At 37.0% G+C, this 18,566-nt stretch overlaps 2 protein-coding genes across 2 annotated transcripts; one reads left to right on the top strand and one right to left on the bottom strand.

The window, feature by feature from the left end:
- The first annotated feature begins 570 nt into the window (after nucleotides 1–570).
- On the top strand, nucleotides 571–12,349 carry LOC134625433 (guanine nucleotide-binding protein G(o) subunit alpha-like). Its single transcript, XM_063470652.1, has 10 exons — nucleotides 571–609; nucleotides 1,871–2,006; nucleotides 2,096–2,187; nucleotides 2,279–2,371; nucleotides 2,854–3,014; nucleotides 7,335–7,463; nucleotides 9,978–10,107; nucleotides 10,194–10,265; nucleotides 10,971–11,058; nucleotides 12,159–12,349. The coding sequence occupies exons 1-10, from the start codon at nucleotides 571–573 to the stop codon at nucleotides 12,347–12,349; spliced, it is 1,131 nt and encodes a 376-aa protein (XP_063326722.1).
- Nucleotides 12,350–12,867: 518 nt separating this feature from the next.
- On the bottom strand, nucleotides 12,868–13,931 carry LOC134625432 (neuropeptide B-like). Its single transcript, XM_063470651.1, has 2 exons — nucleotides 13,674–13,931; nucleotides 12,868–13,100 (listed from the first exon to the last, which is right to left on the bottom strand). Exons 1-2 carry the CDS (start codon nucleotides 13,929–13,931, stop codon nucleotides 12,972–12,974), a joined length of 387 nt encoding a protein of 128 aa, XP_063326721.1. The 3' UTR covers nucleotides 12,868–12,971.
- Between the last annotated feature and the right edge of the window lie 4,635 nt (nucleotides 13,932–18,566).

Below are 18,566 nucleotides of genomic sequence, written 5' to 3'. Positions count from 1 at the left end.
AATTTGAGATTATTAATAGCAGCTGATTAGCGCACTGCAATGTGCTGTAAGCTTTCAAAAACATGTTGTTGAAGAAGAAAGTTTGATAAAGTATGAACACATATTTAAACTGGAGGCATGAAGCTGAAATAAGAACATGTTCTAATTTTGATCATTACTAATTACCATGTTTTAAAGCAGGAGTGGACAATTCATTTTTTCAAAGAGCCACATGAGAAACTGGGACTGCTGCGAAGGTTCACAACAATAAGTCAAATCTGCTTAATTTTATCTTTGTATAATCTTATAAGCCAAACACTCGCTTCTCATGTGGCCCCTTGGGAAAACGAACAGCCCACCTCAGGCTTAAAGGAATACACCGCATACAGGTCAGTACCTAGCTTATTTAGTTGGGTGTAGCTCGTGACGCTCTAAGAAAAAGCTAGCATGAACGCGGCGTGCATTCTGAAAGACAGACGCACGCACGTGGCCCTAATTAAAGCCAATTAGCCATTCCGTTTGTTTTTATCACCCCAACGAAAATTAACTTCGGTTTAACACCATCCCAGACTGACCAGCAACAACGCAGAGATGTTTTCATGTCTAAATGTACTGCCAGCCTCACTGCAGGTGAGTCATCGTTTCATTTAAACAACTCCAGACCTCTTAAAAATGGAATATACAGTCATCGGTTTGACCCATTTAGACATTTGGCGGCTGTGAAATTACTTTTTTTCTGCTCCTCTTCTGTTAGCTGAACTGCGATTACTTATCCTAAAGTGACCCAAAACAAACACACACACAAAACACAAAAACATTAGAGGGAAAACGAGTCATTCTTTAATTGCAGGGTATTTCCTCTCCTAGTTTTGGATTTACAATAACCCATGCACTAAACACTAAAACATGTTTGTTGTATTAATTACACACGTCCTAAGACATGTAAACGTGGTTGTTGAAAAAGTTCTCAAAATTTTAATTTGTTTTTCATTTTAAAATACGAGCTAACTCTTGAGAACGACCCCCCCCCCAAAAAAAGTCCTAACTTGATAACTAAAATGATTGTAAAATATAACGATTAAAATATAGAAACTTTTGTTTTGAATTTTTGAAATGTTTCTTAAAACTGTTAAAAACGTGTTGCCCAATATCACCAAACAAAGCCTGCCTATCGATCTCTGTCTGTGACAACCCTGTTGACATAAATATAAAACAAACATTACAAAAATATCTTTATGAAACATAAAATATTATTAAACAATATTTCTTTTAATAATAAATATATAATCCTATATATTCCACCTCTGTAATATTCTTCGTCAATATTCTTGATATTTATAATTGAGCAATTTGTATATATTAGTGCTATTTCTTAAATTTGTAAATTCTTTAACTTTGTAACTTGTTGCTTAATTAGTTTAGTCTGTTACTGTCTTGGAGCAACTGTAACCCACATAATTTCCTGAGGGATTGATAAAGTATTCTGATTCTGAAATAAATATAAGTGTGATATATATATATATATATATATATATATATATATATATATATATATATATATATATATATATATATATATACATAAATAAATAAAAATATAATTGATTTTTTTTAGTTTATTATTCACTATATCAGTTTGCATAATGTGAAATAAAATAATACCCATTTTCTTATTTCACAAAGGTTTGAATAGTGTATTTGAGGAAGGAAAATGAAAGAAATAAAAAGAAAAGTGACTGTTGAAAAGTTGGGCAGTATAAGTTTTCTTATCTAAAATTGAATAATTGAAGACATGAAGTATGAACAGTATGTAAGTGTTGAAGTGAAAGGTGTATCTTATACATTATAATTTGTATATTGTTTTTTTTTTTCTCTCTCTCTCTCTCATTAGCTGTGCCTGGGAATGTGCCTTCACAAGGATGTTGCAGAGGAGCATAAAAAGGCAAAACTCCAAAGCTCTAAAATAGAACGGGACCTTCACAAACATGCGAGCATGGAGAACAATGTGGTCAAAATCCTTATGCTCGGTATTTATTCATATATGTATCAGTTATATATTTTTAGTTAAGTTTTAGCAAATTAAAATTAAATTAATCCTTCGATTTGTATGTGTCAGGTGCTCCAGAGACTGGAAAGAGTACAATTGTCAAACAGATAAAGATAATCCATAATCATGGATTCTCCAAACAAGAGCTTAGAAGTTTCAAGGTAAAAATGAGTTATCTGTCCTGCCTAAAGGCCAAAACAACTTTGTAGGTGGCAGATAAATGACAAAATGTCTTTGACATGTTTCACTCAGCCTGCAGTACTGGACAATCTTCTGACCTCTATGAAGACTGTTCTGCAAGGCATGGGGACACTGAGGATAAACCTTGCTAACAAGCAGAATAAGGTGAGATTAAGAGGTCTTGGTAGTCCATTTTAATTGCAACTCCTCTTCACTGCACTAGATGACAGTCTCTATCCATACACAACACAGCATCAGTACAGGGGACTCATCATTATAACCCAATCTTTAACATAGAATGAAATGATGCAAATAAGTATATATGTATAGTATCAAAGCACATAAAACAGTCTGAGTTCATGATGCAATTAGATGAGCCTGTGAGCACAATCAAGATGGCAAGAATGGATTTTAACGCCATCTATACATAGGCGTTCCAAGATATCATCATATAAAATATCCTGCCACTGTTCATGTATAACTGCCAGATAAGCCTATTTAGTATTAAATAGATCGAACAAGAACAAGGTAGAAGACTCTGGAGTCCAGGCGTTACAGATCGGAGGCAAAAGATTGTATTTACTCTAATGCCAAAATAAATCTTGTCTGCTTTTTTTTTTTCCTTTTAACAATATTGTCCCGATCAGGATCATGCTCACTCCATCCTGTCCTGCAGCCAGTGTTTAGGGGACGATCAGGAGCTCCTTCCTTTTATGGCTCATGCTTTCTGTGCACTTTGGTCTGACCAAGGAGTCCGAGCAGCTGCAGCCCGAGGATACGAGTTTGAGCTGAACGACTCTGCTCTCTAGTGAGTAGATTGACATTAAGTGACTTTATGTTGCACAACACGACCAATTATGATTGATGGTGGCAAATGTCATGGGAAATTGCCCAGTAAGAAGCATAGCGTCACATCTTGCCAATACAGAGCTACGGTAAAGAGAGCGCTGAGAATAACTCGTGCTCAGGAAATGATTTCTGTGACATTTGTGTAATAGGCTTAATTGGACCACATTTAAAAAACTGTTTGCAGATATCCAGGGAGATGAAAATTAGAGTGGTGCAGATAAAACAAACACAATTAACGACTGAGTTTTCTTGTTTGAGAATCCAAAGATGTGTATAAAGTTGTAGTTTCACTATCTTGGAGTATGATTCAGTGGTGACATAACTTTTCTGGATTTGATAAACTGTGTGTGTTTTTAGATATTAGATTACAGCCAGTATGTTTTCAAAACATTTTTTTTATTTTTATAATTATTATTGAAGTGGTCCGAGCGTGTTTTTTCCCTATTGTTGTCCTCACGTTGTGCAAATGTAGATGCTCAGTTTAAAAAAAGGGAGCTGTGGCAGCTACACTGCAGCCTGTAAAATGTCATGAATCCTACATGACTACTCAGCATAGATGATTTGTGTGTTGTGTCATCAGGTGAAGTGGGAATTGTTAATGTGAGTGTCGAATATGTTTTAATAAATGGCATTATTGTTTTTCCCTGTAAGTGCAGTTATGAGACCCCCCTCTCACATGTGTGATATTTTATTTAGTAAATATCTGATATTCCCCTGGGCAGCTTGCTAAATCCTGATTATTATATAAAGGCGGTTTGTTTTGCAGTCATTGTTGAAATCGTTCTTAATGCATCACTGTGACCCAATAAACAAATCAAATTGTAATTCATGTTTGATTTGAAGGTTCATGACATACGTTTTTGCATTATTGTTGACTACTAGTATTAAAACATGTCTCTTTCAATTATGACTCACAGTTCATCTAGACATGTACTGTGACTACTTCAGTTTGTTTATTTCTCTTACAGAAAACACTACGTACAGATAAACTGATTTAACTTTCTGGGATTTCCTTACTTGGATAGTTGAGCATAGATCAAGATGCCTTTAATGACCTCTCCTTCAGACTGAATTAATAGTGGAGTGTAAGTTGGTCATTCATGTCTCTTGAATTTTGTGACTTATTGGCATAAATTGCAGGTTACTCTTATTTAAAGACCATAAGACTGTGTACTGTGGTCAGTGTTGGTTACATGGTCTTTTAAATTGAAATTTCTTTAGTAATTTTTATCTTTGAATGTAGAACAAATGGACTGAATAGAAGCTGTTATCTCAGAGGGAAAGGCGAGCAGATCTGTCGAGATAGTTTCTTTCATGTGGCCAGTCTCAGAGATTTGTGACGGCTGCATTATCAGAACTCGGACTTGAGAGCTGGAGGATAACGTGAAACCCGGCTGCCTCTTTGTCTATGTTTTTGCACTGCTGGACCCTGCATTGATTTCTTCCTCCAGAAATGTTGGATTGGACTATTGTGATACACTTGACCCCCCCCCAGGACTTGAATGTGTAAAATGACTTCTGACATCAGCTTTGGCGTCAACTGAACTGTTCATGTTGCTAAATTGAAATTTGCTGTTACTACAAAGTAACTATTGACGTAACTGCTTTTTAGAAAACAGATTCTAATCAGCACTACTTTATATCAGCTTGAACTTGTTGCTGTTAAAGGAGGTAAAATTTTGCTTTTTCGTAGGCACAGAATTATAAATGGTGCACATTAAGAGCAAAACATTTTTTAAGCTTGTGTGATTGACTTTTCTGTAATATTATACCATTCTTGGTGTTCCCCTTTGATTACTTTAAAGCAAGCTGATCACTTTTAAGCAATATTATTTGATCATCTTGCCACTAAACTACAATTTTGTCTTAAAAAATGTTGCTTAGAAAATAAAGAATGCAATGATTTGCAAGTCTGTAAAACTGCTATGTAAATGATATATAACCCTTTTAAATGTGAATAAGTGGGGACCCTGTGGTTGGTTTAACAATTAGCATGTATAGTGAGAGAGCACAAGGCCGAGTCACTTGGACCTCTGTGAAAGCAGCATTAATTCTGAAGAGTCGCCAGGTTTTGGGAACAAATGGTTATTTTAACATGAAGTAACTAAAAACTGCGTTCTTCGCAAATTCTAAGCAGCATGGCTCCAGAGTAAGAGCAGGGTGATAAAATAGCCTGCCTGTTGTCCAGGCCTGTTTGGAGCATTATGAAATGGTAAGAAAAACAGTCTAACAAATCAAGTGAACTGATGAGGACCTCAGAATGGAGAAATGTGCTTTTAAAAATTGCAGCAGTTTCTTTCCATGGTTCAGAATTTTGATAAAGTCTGTGAGGTTTGTCCATTAGTTAGACTTTCACAAGGTTTCCAGAAGAGCTTCAAAGTGTTAGAGCAAGACCTTTAGGAACATGCATGAATTAAAATCAAGGTGTCTAAAACCCTTATTTTTAGCTCCTGGTGTATATAAGTGTTGGCATGTTTATTTTGTTTGTGTGTCAGGAGCGTCAAAGTGCAGAAAGTAGAGTCATCAGAATCCCTGATGTTTTTCTGTTAGTTCCTAGGGTGTCTTACTTTGGAAGATGACTTTGTGAACACTTTTACTTTCACATATGTTGACCCTATAAAGTAACTGCTGGGGAGGGGTGTGCGCATCTACAGTATGACGCATGTGAGAGAGCTGCAGCCATAAATATCCATGCCTGGTTTACTGAGACGCACCTCCATCTGCATTCTAGTTGGGCTTGTTTTTAAACTTCATCTGTGCTCCAAAGTTTTCTTTGTTACTTGTGCTGACTTTGGATATGCGAGTATCCCAGCATGAAATTTAAAATAATCATGAACTGACTTTTCTTTACTTGTCTAAATCAGTTTGAACAAATATAATGTTACAGGTATGTGGTATAACAATGGTTTAGTTTGGTAAATACTTGACAGCTGAATATAGTTGCTGTGTTGGAATAATAATCTAAATGGAACAGTAAATTGTTTGTACCTATAGTTAATGATAAAAAAACAAGTTACCATATGTCTAAGAAGCTTGGAAAGAAAAGCGTCTGAACTTCTTTAAGTTGCTTGAAGACGTTTCACCTCTCATCCGAGAAGCTTCTTCAGTTCTAAGCGTCAAATGTTGGAGAGTCCCAGATTTAAACCCTGTGGGAGTATCCCCCCCAAAGAGGGACAAAAGGAACCCCTGATGATCCTCTACCTAATCACATGAGCCAAGGTGTGAAAACGGGTGTGGGTCACAATCAGCCAGGGTTTCGGGTGAGCTCATTGTGAAACCTAGCCCCACCCTATCATGTGATTTCCTGAGGTCAGATGGCCCAGGGTGTGAGTGGGCGAGTGACCTGGATGACTGAGAACCTTCACAGACAAGTTACCATATGCCATAATAACATGGCCTGTCTAGAAACACAAATCAGCATTTTAAAAGGCTAAAAACGCTAGCTGCCAATACCTTAAACTGTCTGTACAATGGGAAGTTTCTATTGATGTTTTAGTGACGTATGACTACTAACCACATGACGTTAAGTTGCCCCCATTTTGGTCACATGACAAGCTGAAGAAGTGAAGAAGGGCCCAATTACACAGGATATAGAGTGGTCCACGACCATCTGGCAACCATGGGTCATGGGGAGAAAAATGAGACTCCCATTAGCTGTGAGTGATTGCTGGAGACTTAATAGCAGTCACTAGGAAAATGATTGCTAAAGCTTGATCGCATATCCGCCCACCCACCGGCAACCACCTGTTGCTTGGAAAAACAAACTATATTCCCCAGCTGATGGAGAAAATATTTTTGTGATTGCTTTTGTTGCTAACACTTTGTTGTACTTTAAAAGGAAGTAATGGACTTGTCTAGAAACACTGTCCAGCTACTCTGAGCTGTAGTACAACACAAACAGGAAATGGAAACAGTTTGTCTTCAAAGTAAAAGCTGCACCTTAACAACTACTTCCCAAGTGGTAGTAAAGTTTCTGCAGACAAAATGAAAACTATAGGCAGCTGTGTCAGTCTAAGATTTTGGTGCAGCAGCTTTTTTGCAACCAGTTTTACCCAGTGATAGCAAGCAGCCTCTAGAAACCATTGCCAAAGCAGTTGGGGAATATGCATTTTTCACCTGCAGTTGGTGGTTGTATCATGTCCAGTCACACCTACATGTACAATGTAGGTGTGATCTCATACAAACTAAATGACAAACTAAATTTTGGCAAAAAACAGTGACTTGTAGTCTGAAGTCCAAGTCATGTTTCCTTCTCCTTTGTTCTTTTCCCTTCCTCCAGTTTCTTTGAGAACATGAGTCGAATCGTCGCACCAAACTACGTTCCCACAGATGCAGATGTTCTGAGAGTCAGATTGAGGACCTGTGGAATCATTGAGACACAGTTTCAAGTTGATGAAACTATGTTTCGGTAAGACACAAAGTCCAAATACAACAGTGCAAAGATTAAATAACTGTACCTGTAATACCTTTTCTTTTCGTTTTTTTTGTTTGTTTAATATTTTATTTTTTGAATAAGCAGTGCTTTAGAGTGGACCACTGATAGCCTGAAAAAATCTGAGAAAAAAATCTGAATCACATTTACCATTTACTGTTTGCCACTCAATCTCCCCTGTGCTCAGTGAATATTAAAACTATTTTACCTCACTATACTTTCAAGAGACGGTTGAACTCTTTACATCTTGCATATTTGCATAAACGATTAAACCTTTGATATCACAGAATGAACTCTTTTATTCCCTTAACACTCTTCCAACACAAACAAAATGAGGAAATCTGGATTAAAAATCGCCCATCAAACTTAAAAGCCTTATGAATCAAATCCCTGCTCTCACACGCTGCAATATGCTGCTGTGTACAAATATAGACCAAAACCACACATGCAGCTGAAACAACACTCACGGACTATTTAAAAGACACGGGCTGTAGGTTGTTTAGAAGATAACCTTTTATGTAGTTATAAAAGGACTCTAGGTATTGATGCATAACTACAAAAGACTAATCTGATGACTTATGATAGGAATGTTGTAGTTGCACATAAAAGGGAATAAAATATACAAGTGGTGCTTTAAAGAAAGCTGTGATTTGTTGTTGTAGATTGTGCACAAATGCATTATTGGACAGCTGAGTAATGACTGAGTCAAGGAAATGGGCATCGAGAGTGCCATAAAATGCAACAAAGGCATCCAGAATTAAAGTGGTGGAAATTACTGGGTCATAGTTTTTATGAAACTGCCTGAAGGCTGCTAGTTTCACAGATTTTTAACACAAAACCAATGTAACTTTAGCACACTGTGTTAAATAGTGATAGATTATCTACTTGTGACTGTTTCTTAAGTTATTTGTTGAAAAGTTAAGAAATGAATCAATATTTCCTGCATATCAGTTTGAGGTTATCGAGATGCACTCTGTCCAACCTCATGAGCAATTCTGAGTGAAGGCAGGTGGCTTCCTGGGAATGAATCAGTTATGAAATATGGAGGACTATACTCTATATTCCACTCGATATTCCAAAAGTATTAGCAGAAATATAGAGAAAGTTATCTATGAATCATTCCCAACTTTCTTTCCCATAACTCTTGTTTTTCAGAATAACCAGGCATTCATGATGCCTCCTGCCTACTTTCCCTTCACTGTGATTCTATTCGGTGTGTGGGTCACAAACAGAATCATACCAAGACTTGAATATGAATATTTTATATACTGTAGCTGCTTCAAGGACTGCAGTGTCACCCTTCAGATTATTTCCCGTTCTTCTTGATAAAATATGAATAATATGAAGTTACTAAATTATAGTTTGTAAACTTTAAATTTGATATCTGAATGCACAAAATGAAAACTGAAATATTGTTTAGATTCAATTCTCTGAACTTGTTAATCGCACAGTGCTTTTGTGTTTTCAACCAGTCTACGAGGTGACATTGGTTCTACTAGCTGCTTCTAGCTTTTTACTCAAAATGCAGTTGCAATGGACACAGGAAAAAATCTCACCAAATTAAGGAAGCATATTGCTTTTTGTAGCAGGTGATATGATATCACTGTTGTTCAGTGGTTACATTTATATTTATTTCATTAAATTTATTTGTTTTCTTGTCTTGTGTTCTGTCTTTAAATTGATCTTAAATGCTTTTTTGTTTTATAATGAATGTTTTGTTGCTCTGCAAATATGGCTAAAGCAGACTGAGTCAGTCCCATCTCTTTTGCTGAACTCAGTGTTTAAGTTGTCTATATCTAGTTCTGATCCTGTTCTTGTACTTGATGGGGAAAAGCCATAAAGAGCCCTCTTTCCATTATAAATGATGGCTTTTCTGTCCTCACTACATAAACTACTGCTGTCAAATGCCACGGTTAAAACTTATTGCTTGTTAACGCTGACTCTTGACCAATGGGGTAAATGCTTCATTGTCTATGACATGAAGACGGCAATCATAGCACCCCAAAATGGGAACTCATTACCTGTGTCACCAAGACCCTTCGCTTCACTTGGTGCAGAGTCTTGTTGAGATAAATTGCTCCAATAATTTAAATGGGTGAAATGTTATTTCTGAGTGTCGAGCACGCTGCTGTATGAATTGGGTGCTTATCCAGAGCTGCACAATGAGGCAAGTCAGCTGCTGGTTTGATTTGTAGTGAGACACTTCCTAACCTAAAAAAATGAAATAAAACTACTTATCCAGATTGTTGCCTATGCTTTTCCTAATTAACTTATTTGCATAATAGCATTCCTTCTAAATAAATTGTATCATTTCTAAATATGAAATGTTCTCAGGCAAGTTTATTTCAGAGCACTAAGGCCTTAGCAATTTAATTTTGAGCTATAAAATATGTAAAAGGTAGTGATTACTCTATTTCCCAACTTGTTTTCTTTTTCTTTCTTTCTTTTTTTTTTTTAAATAAAGCTTGAAGTTTTTTTTCTTGTTGACAGGCTGTATGATGTCAGAGGCCAGCAAAGTGAGAGGAGGAAGTGGCTAAGCTGCTTTGAAGGTATTCAAGCTGTGGTGTTTGTTGTGGCCCTCAACAGCTATGATATGACACTACTGGAGGATCCTTCTGTGGTATGTTGTTACAAACTGTGATTAGAAATCTCTACAGCCAGTGGATTTTGCTCAGTTGGAGTTAAAATTGCCTCTCTCCTGATTAGAATCGGCTGCAAGAAAGTCTTGAACTTTTTTCATCAATCTGCATCCACACAGTTTTCCAGCAAACCACCATGGTAAGTTTTTGCAGTTTGAGTTTCTTTAACCCTTTATTGGATCATGTTCTTCCTACCATTAACTGATTAAAGGGTTCAAATGTTATATTTGAAAGTTGGATATTAGAGTTGTGCCATGTCTTAAACTTTGTGGGAATGACTGAAGCACTTTTTTTGTTCATTTCTAGTATACATATTAGGCATACAAAGTCTGAGATGCAGGATATTTCATTTAGTTAAAGAAGCTGCGAGGACTGTTTGAGAGATGCTGCGTTTAGTTTTCTTTCATACTGAGAATGTCAGATTGTTTTTATGAGCACAAATCAGCCATCAGCACCTGAACTTAATACAATTGAAGGATTTAATTTTCTTTCAATTTGAATCATTTCTGCATGATTGTGTGTTAAAACTAAACAACCAATTATAGTGTTATATGAGAAATGTGAAGAAAATCTATTTGGATGGTTACAATTATGACTTCATACTGACTGTAGCTGATTTGGATGGATCTGAACTTACATGTATTGGCATACTGGTTTTTGCATAACAGTGATTTTAATGCTGCTGAATGTTCAGATTTTTTTTTTGATTTAAAATGGACCTGTAGTGTACGAACAGTTGCTTTTGTAGATATTTGAGACTGAGAGTCATGTTGTTGAAAATCCCAGTGAAGAGGTTTCAGCAGGAATAATTTTATTATTAACACTCTTTATTTCTCTCCTACAGATTCTGTTCATGAACAAAACTGACCTTTTCCGGGAAAAGATCCTAAAATCTGGAAGACACTTGAGACTTTACCATTCTAGCTTTAAAGGTACATTATAGATACCCTCCACCCACTTTTCTTTTCTTTTCTAAATGTCTTTTTAAGACGTATGAAGGAATTAACAAACCTTTATGAGATTTTTTTTTTTTGTGAACTACTTAACAATTCCAAGAGAATTAATTTGCAACACAACACACCCACACTCTCAACCGCTAATATTCAGCTGCTTGCTAATGCCAATATCTAACATCCAATCACATGGTAGCATTTTTATTGCATTTAGCATGTGTACATGGTTAAGACTTTGTGCTGAAGTTCAAACTGAGCATCAGAATCAAGAAGAAAGTTGATTTGAAGTGACAGAGTATTTCAGAAACTGCTGATCTTCTGAGATTTTAACACACAATTTTTAAGAATAGTCTGAAAAGAGAAACGATCCCGTAAGCATCAGTTCTCTGGGTAATGTCAGAGGAGAATGGGCAGACTGCTTCAAACTGCTAGGAAGGAAAAGTACTTCAAATAACTGTTATTTAGCAAAGATGTGCAGAGGAGCATCTCTGAATGCACAACATGCTTGTACATGGGGTCATCAAAATTGGACAATTGAAGGTTGGAAACGATGCCTGATCTGTGTCTCGATTTCTGCTGCAAAATTGAGATGGTAGGGTCAGCATTTGGCATAAAAAAACATGAAAGCCTTTCATGTTCAGGCTGGTATAATGGTGTGGGGAATATTTTCTTGGCACACTTTGGCCCCTTGGTACTAATTATGTACTGTTTAAGTGCAACAGCCTACCTGGGTATTGTCACTAAATGTCCACAGTGTATCAGTCCTCTGATGGCTGCTTCCAGTAGGATAATGTGTCAAACTGGTTTCTTGAACATGACACTGAGTTTACTGTATTCAAATGGCCAGGTCTCAATCCAATAGAGCACCTTTGGGATGAGGTCGAACAGGAGACTAACATCATGGATGTGTAGCTGACAAATTTGCAGCAACTGTGTGATGCTGTCATGGCCACATTTCAGGTCATTTAAAGGAAGCTCTTAGTGCATTTGGGGATTGTGAAGAAAAACAAAAAAATGCCTGGTTTGAAATGTACTGATTAACCTTGCGCATTTAATTTTTTTTTCTCCCGCTATCATAGGTGCTGATGGTGATGTGGATGCTGCAGCCCACCATATCACTGCAATGTTCTCAGCATGTAACAGCAACCCTGACAGGCCTGTGTACCACCACTTCACCACTGCCATAGACGCCACAAGCGTACAGGTCGCATTTCATGTGATCGTTGATCAGATTATGAGGGGGAACCTAGAGGCTGTTCAGCTTGTTTAAGTCTTCTGGAGACTCTTTACATTGTTTTAAGTCATTCATTTCTGTAATTTCTTTGTAAATTTTCATGTGTGCTTTTGTCTTTTAGAACTTCAAAATCTGATGAAGTAACACTATTTAATTCTTTTTCCTTTCTGACTTTATAACATTTTAAATAAACATATGCTTTTTAAGCATGTCTGATCATTTTATAATTTGGCTCTTTTCTTCTTACCCTGTCTTTTCCTGTTAAAAACCCCAAAATATACGTGCAGCAACATTTCGTTAACAGAAGGTTAACTGCCACTTTGGAAATGTTTCATTTTAAATGTTGACATTTAGTACCACTAACTTGTCATTGCAGTGCTTGAGCTAAGGTATTTCGGCTTGCAATTTTGGGTGCAAGCAACAAATCACACTGTAATACCTCAGCAGACTGAACAAGGATGAAATACTTTATTCAAGAAAACTCATAAACATAAATACATTTCTTTCCAAGCTTAAAAATTTAGAGCAGGTTTATTCTGGTCAAATGGTTCGTAAGAGTAGCGTCTCTAGTGCAACACTTATTAAAATGTCCAGTTTTAAAATGTCAGTCCTTCAAGAAGTATGCTTGGTCATCTATCCCAGCTGTTGGCTTTGCTGCTTAGTCTGCTTCACAATCTGAGGAGTCCAGAGAGAGGAAGACGTCTGCTTTGCACCGAAATGAAGCCTTGATGTCCTGGATGCGTTCACAGCTCTGCAGGTTTGGTGTAATATCTTTTATACAAACGGGCTGTTTGGAGAGAAAAAGACAAATGGTACTGCATGAGAGAGCATCCGAAATCAATAACCTTATATATTCTGGAAACCTGAGTCAGTTGACATAAGATTTTTTATATTTTTAAGGGAGTATGAAATTTGTTATACATACATATTGAGGTATTTTGCACATAACATTTACACAAAATTTAAAGTGGGGAAAAAAGTACTTAAAAGTTGTTGCTCTAAATAATAAAACAATTTGGAAAATTGTAGATTACAGACTAGTACAGGTAAGCTTTAAATTTTTATATTTTGTTATAAAACGAGAATAACGTTTTTTTTTTTTTGTTTTTTTAGCACAAATAATAAGTTAATAGTTTAGACTATTATTTGTACTTTTTTTTTTTTTATATATATAGTGCTGAATGGACAGCTCCTTCCTTACTGAAGTGACGGTAACAGATTATCATAAAAACAATACTACCAAAAGTTTACGATCCTAACTTTTCATTTTTTTCCACTAGATTTTATTTATGGCGTGCTATCCTTAGTCGAAAAGAAAATTTGATTTTTAAAATTTTTTTGTTAAAAAGCGACCACTCACCATCGTCTTCAAGATGGAACTGGACGCCGGGATCTCAGAGAACACGTTGTTTGTTGCGGACTCGTCAGTGTCTGCATGGTGCGGCTCCTCTCTCCTCACGAAAGCTGATCTCCGGATACCGGACAGCAAACCGGACGCCCTGCCTACGGAGTAGTAGGTTGGGCCGGCCACCTGCTTGTACCATGCCTCCGTTGGACTGCAAGCGACCAGCACTGAGATGACTACAATGGGGAGCGCGAGTTTAGAAGACCTCTTCATGACGAGCACTGACGCTTGGATGTGCGCACCTCTACTCTAGAGCAACTAGTCCTCTTGGAACTGACCGCTCACTGCTTGTGTCCTCGTTTTCCGAGTCTACTTATAGCGACCCGTGATTATGCAGCTAGTTTTCGTCACGGAAAGCTGCGCGATCATTGAGATACTATAGGGTAGATTGCGCTTTTGGATGGGGTGTGTTTGATGCGTGTATTTCCAGGGTGACGCAAATTCTTGGTTTATTTCCGTAGGTTTTAATCCAACGGATTTAACAAAACATGGTAAATTACAGGAATTTTTAAAAACATTGTCCCTCCTCTTACACAGGTTGCAAAATAACTGGGCAGTTGACCATGGTAATGTCCAAATGTATGACCTTTTATTTCAACATTAGTTAATTCCGTAGGTGTTTATATGTCAGTATGGAAATCCCTCTCATTGTGTTATGGCGATGGAAAGTAGTCATACAAATTGCTGCTGTGCAGAACAAAATACAAAGCCTGTGGTCTGTTATAAATACAGAGTTAAATGTGTTGCCTGTTGTGTATCTTTGCATATAAACAATTCATGGGGCGCAGTCTGAGAACTCATCAACTCATCATGGCTAGTTTGATCTTAAAGACTTTTGGTCGCATTTTCCCAAATGGTCACATTTCAGTTTTTGCAAAGATTTAATCGATATACCAGATCATCCAGACTGACTACTGTTGTTTCTTAACTGAAGCCCCTGTGTAACAAGTCACCTATGATAAAGGCTGAAACTGAATTATGTGTCATCACAGGAACTCAAAATAAACAACAGACTTATTAAAAAGACATCAGATAAAAAGAAAGATGATCAATTTGGATTTTCTTAGACATGAGGAATACACTGACGAGCCCAGCAAGATGAAAAAAGATTCAAAGAAAATATAAGATGTCTCAAGTGAATAATGAAAAAGAACACTTGAGAATAATGATGGTCATTTTCAAAATCTCCACTCAAGAGAGGCCTGCAGAAGTGTAAATACAGATGATTCACCTACAGTGAACAACAGGTGACAAATCAGTCTTTGCTGGAAAACATCTAGAAAAAGAAAAGTCTGCTCAGGTTTGAAACATCATTCTTTGAGTGGATGAAGCCAAGATCATCTTAAGGAAAGGACGGGCTTATCATGCAAAACATACCACATCATCTGTTAAACATGCTGGATATGACTTGATGACAAAGTTTGAACTGATCGATCAGTGTTTTGCTAATTATCATTACAATTTATATATTTCTATATAAGCTGTGCTTATGTGGGTTGAATTTATATACTTTATGTGACCTTTAAATATATAACTATCCATGTATTTGACAATAAGGAAGATGATTATCATGAGAATAGGATGCCAATTATAACATATACAGGGTGTTCCCTGCCTCTTGCCTTACAGTAGCTGGGATAGGCACCAGTTCCCCCGTGACCCTGAACTGGATGGATAATGATTAAATAATGGTTATTATTGTTGTTAATAAATCATTTGAACATATTTTTCATTCCATTCTCTCTCTGTTTTTCTCAAGCTGGTTACTAACAAAAGTGACACACGCATTATTTCCTGTCAAGCGTTATGCATTACATATACTCACCTTCCCCATTATCCCCCTGTGCTAATGTCTGAAACAACGTGTTTTTATTACTGCAGTATTAAAGGTAAAGCATTAAAAATGTGTGTAGTGATCATTTGAAAGAAGATAAATGAAAAAGCGGCTTTATGCTAGGCTACAGATGGTAAAGATCCACAACGCAGCTGCAAAACAACCCAAAAACATCTAAAGACAAATAGATTGCTCTTAAGTGGCTGAATCAATAACCTGATCACAAGCATGTTATTCATTTACTGAAGACAGAACAGAAGGCAGAAAGACTCACAAAGGAGCAACAAGTGAATGCAACTGCAGCAAAGACCTGGCAGAGCATCTGAAGAGAGGAAACACAGTAGACAGCCTGAGTAATTCTAGTAAAGCTCTTATGAAGTCCCTATGATCCTGAAATGCAGATAAAGCTGGTTATCTAATAATGTCAACCTCTCAGTTCACAGCTAATGCAACTGTGAGATTTTAGTCTTACACCACCCCTTCACCTCCACACTTTATTTTTCATAATCACCCAATCCAAAAAGGCAAATAAATGAAACACACATAAACCGAAACAGTGTCTTATTGACAACGGCACAATGTGCACATTGTTAAACAAAAAATGATTAAAAAACACAGCTCCCGAGTGCTACCTCTGCTCTAACTCTGCTTTCACCACAACAAAGCAGCATCAGACTGTCACGCACATGCACAGGGGATGGGGTTTCTCGGTACTGCTCTTAGTTAAACGGGAAGAGATAACGTGTTTCTTGAAACTGCGGTTTAGATGACCTGATTTTAAGTCTTTTTTTTCTTTACAGGAAGCAGTGCGTACAGTATCTAGAGTACAAAATCAGTAAAGATGAAAAAAAAGGGAGATGTTCGTTTTGAGAACAAAACATCAGATGCAAACTTGCAAATGTCTCTTCTTGTGAGCATTCAAGTATGTATGAAGAACACAGACACTTGACATGGATGTTAATGTTGCTGCTTCTGACAGGTAAATGCAGCACTTGTATTTTCTTTAATGTTTTACAAGAATGATTTTAATTATTACAGCTATCGAGTGAATCTGTCTCTTTTAGGTGTTCTCTGCAATATGTGGAAAGTGAAGCATCAGCAGCGTCTTATTTGTGCAGTCAAAGGCTCCTCAGTCATTTTTCTTTGTTCATTTCACAATCCTGACAACCAAACAGTGACGAGGGTCCTGTGGGGTCACGTACAGCCTGCTACTTTAAAGGCTCACTTAATTTCTAGCAGTTTACGAACTCTTTTCACAAGATTCCAGTACATCGGAAACACATATCACGATTGTTCTTTGAAAGTACACCAGGTGGAGTGTAGGGATGTAGGGAGATACTTTGTCAGATTTAACACCATGTCTAATAGACCTCATGAAGAAAATGCCCCAGTACTGAAGGTTGTTGGTAAGTTTTTGTTGCTGCTGTTGGTTTTTTTTAAAATAAATAAAAGCTTTTAACAGTTAAGATTAAAGTGCCGCTTTGCTCTTTCAGATTTGACTATTTCTATGTCAAAACCTTCTGTAAAGGAAGCAATACGGGAAGGCGACTCTGTAAATCTCACCTGCATGAACAGTTGTGATGGTGGTAAGATTTCATCTGCGTACACCTGGTTTAAGAATGGAGAGCCCCTACACGAAGGAGCAGCGCTTTATTTAAGAAACTTGTCCCCCACAAGCTCTGGAAACTACACTTGTTCTCTAAAAACACACTCAGGATCAACTTCAAGAGTCCTGCGTATAGATGTTGAATGTGAGTACAAGACACAAGATCAGTACTTCAAGGTAAAAATAAATAATTTATAATGCAGAAATAGTAATGAGTAATGATCTCCTACATTCTGCCTTTTAGCATCTTAAATCTCTGAACTGTTCATAGCATTGAGTAACCTGATAATGGGAAATGTCTAAGAATTATTAGTGAGAAGTAGATCAGTGAATTACACTATTTATACTTTTATATAGTCATTGAGCTATTACGTCACAGAAATGCAGGGGGGCTTTTAATGACTGTTTAATTGGTATGATATTTCTGCTCAAGCTACTGGGACTTATTTTAAGAATAAAAAATACGCAAACTAGCTTTAATGTGCACACTAAAATACATTAATTCTGATGTAAATATTCTCATGCAATATTTATTTAGTCTTAATTAAAACTTCAGTCTTTTCTTATTATAAGCTAAACTGCTATTGTTACCTAAACATAACAGATCTAAGCTGGATGTGAACCCCGGTCTCTAGCGTGAGAGCCGTGGACTTTATATGCTGCCATCAGTTCTACTGCTGACTCATATGGAGTTGAGTAATGTGCAATTACGTCCAAGGATAATTTTTGGATAATTACACAGTTTTTGTGACTTTGTCACTGCACACCAGCACAGTGGGTTTTAAATTAAACAGCCAAGATGTGATCAAAGTCCAGATATTCAGCTTTAAATTAAGGATCTGGAGGTTAGTGTACTCCTAGTGCTTGGATAATTGGGAAGTTTGCTTCTTATGCGGTCCTTTGCATATTTCTAAATTTTCACACTGACAACTGACAACGATAACGCCCAAATAATAAAATTAATTTTCAGATGGCCCTAGGAACACCACAGTGCTTGTCCAACCACCTTTGGGGGCAGACCCTGGCAGCGACTTTACCCTGATTTGCAGCAGTCATGCAAACCCCCCCGTGGAGAATTATACGTGGTTCAGAATAGCTGCAGGTGATTCTGTAAATGTTGGACATCAGCCAGTGTTCCACCCTAGGGACAGTGACCAGTATTTATGCCGTGTCACCAACAAACACGGAAGTCAAAACTCTTCTGTTGTCACTTTAAACATTAAAAGTAAGTAGGTTTGAGTGGCTGGTGGATGCATTCTGACTCGTATCAATAACCATTAAAAGTTTGCTTGGCTCTGGCATTACTGATTTAAAACAATGAATTTGTTTTACAGAGAATTGGCCAATGTTTTGGGGATACATACTTGTCATTGTAACAGTTGCCGTAGTTCTGATTGTGACCACTTTT

Source organism: Pelmatolapia mariae, linkage group LG4, assembly GCF_036321145.2.
Source record: "Pelmatolapia mariae isolate MD_Pm_ZW linkage group LG4, Pm_UMD_F_2, whole genome shotgun sequence".
Taxonomy (NCBI): Eukaryota; Metazoa; Chordata; class Actinopteri; order Cichliformes; family Cichlidae; genus Pelmatolapia; species Pelmatolapia mariae.
Note: the sequence above shows the minus strand (reverse complement) of the source record. Positions and strands in the feature narration are given on the sequence as shown.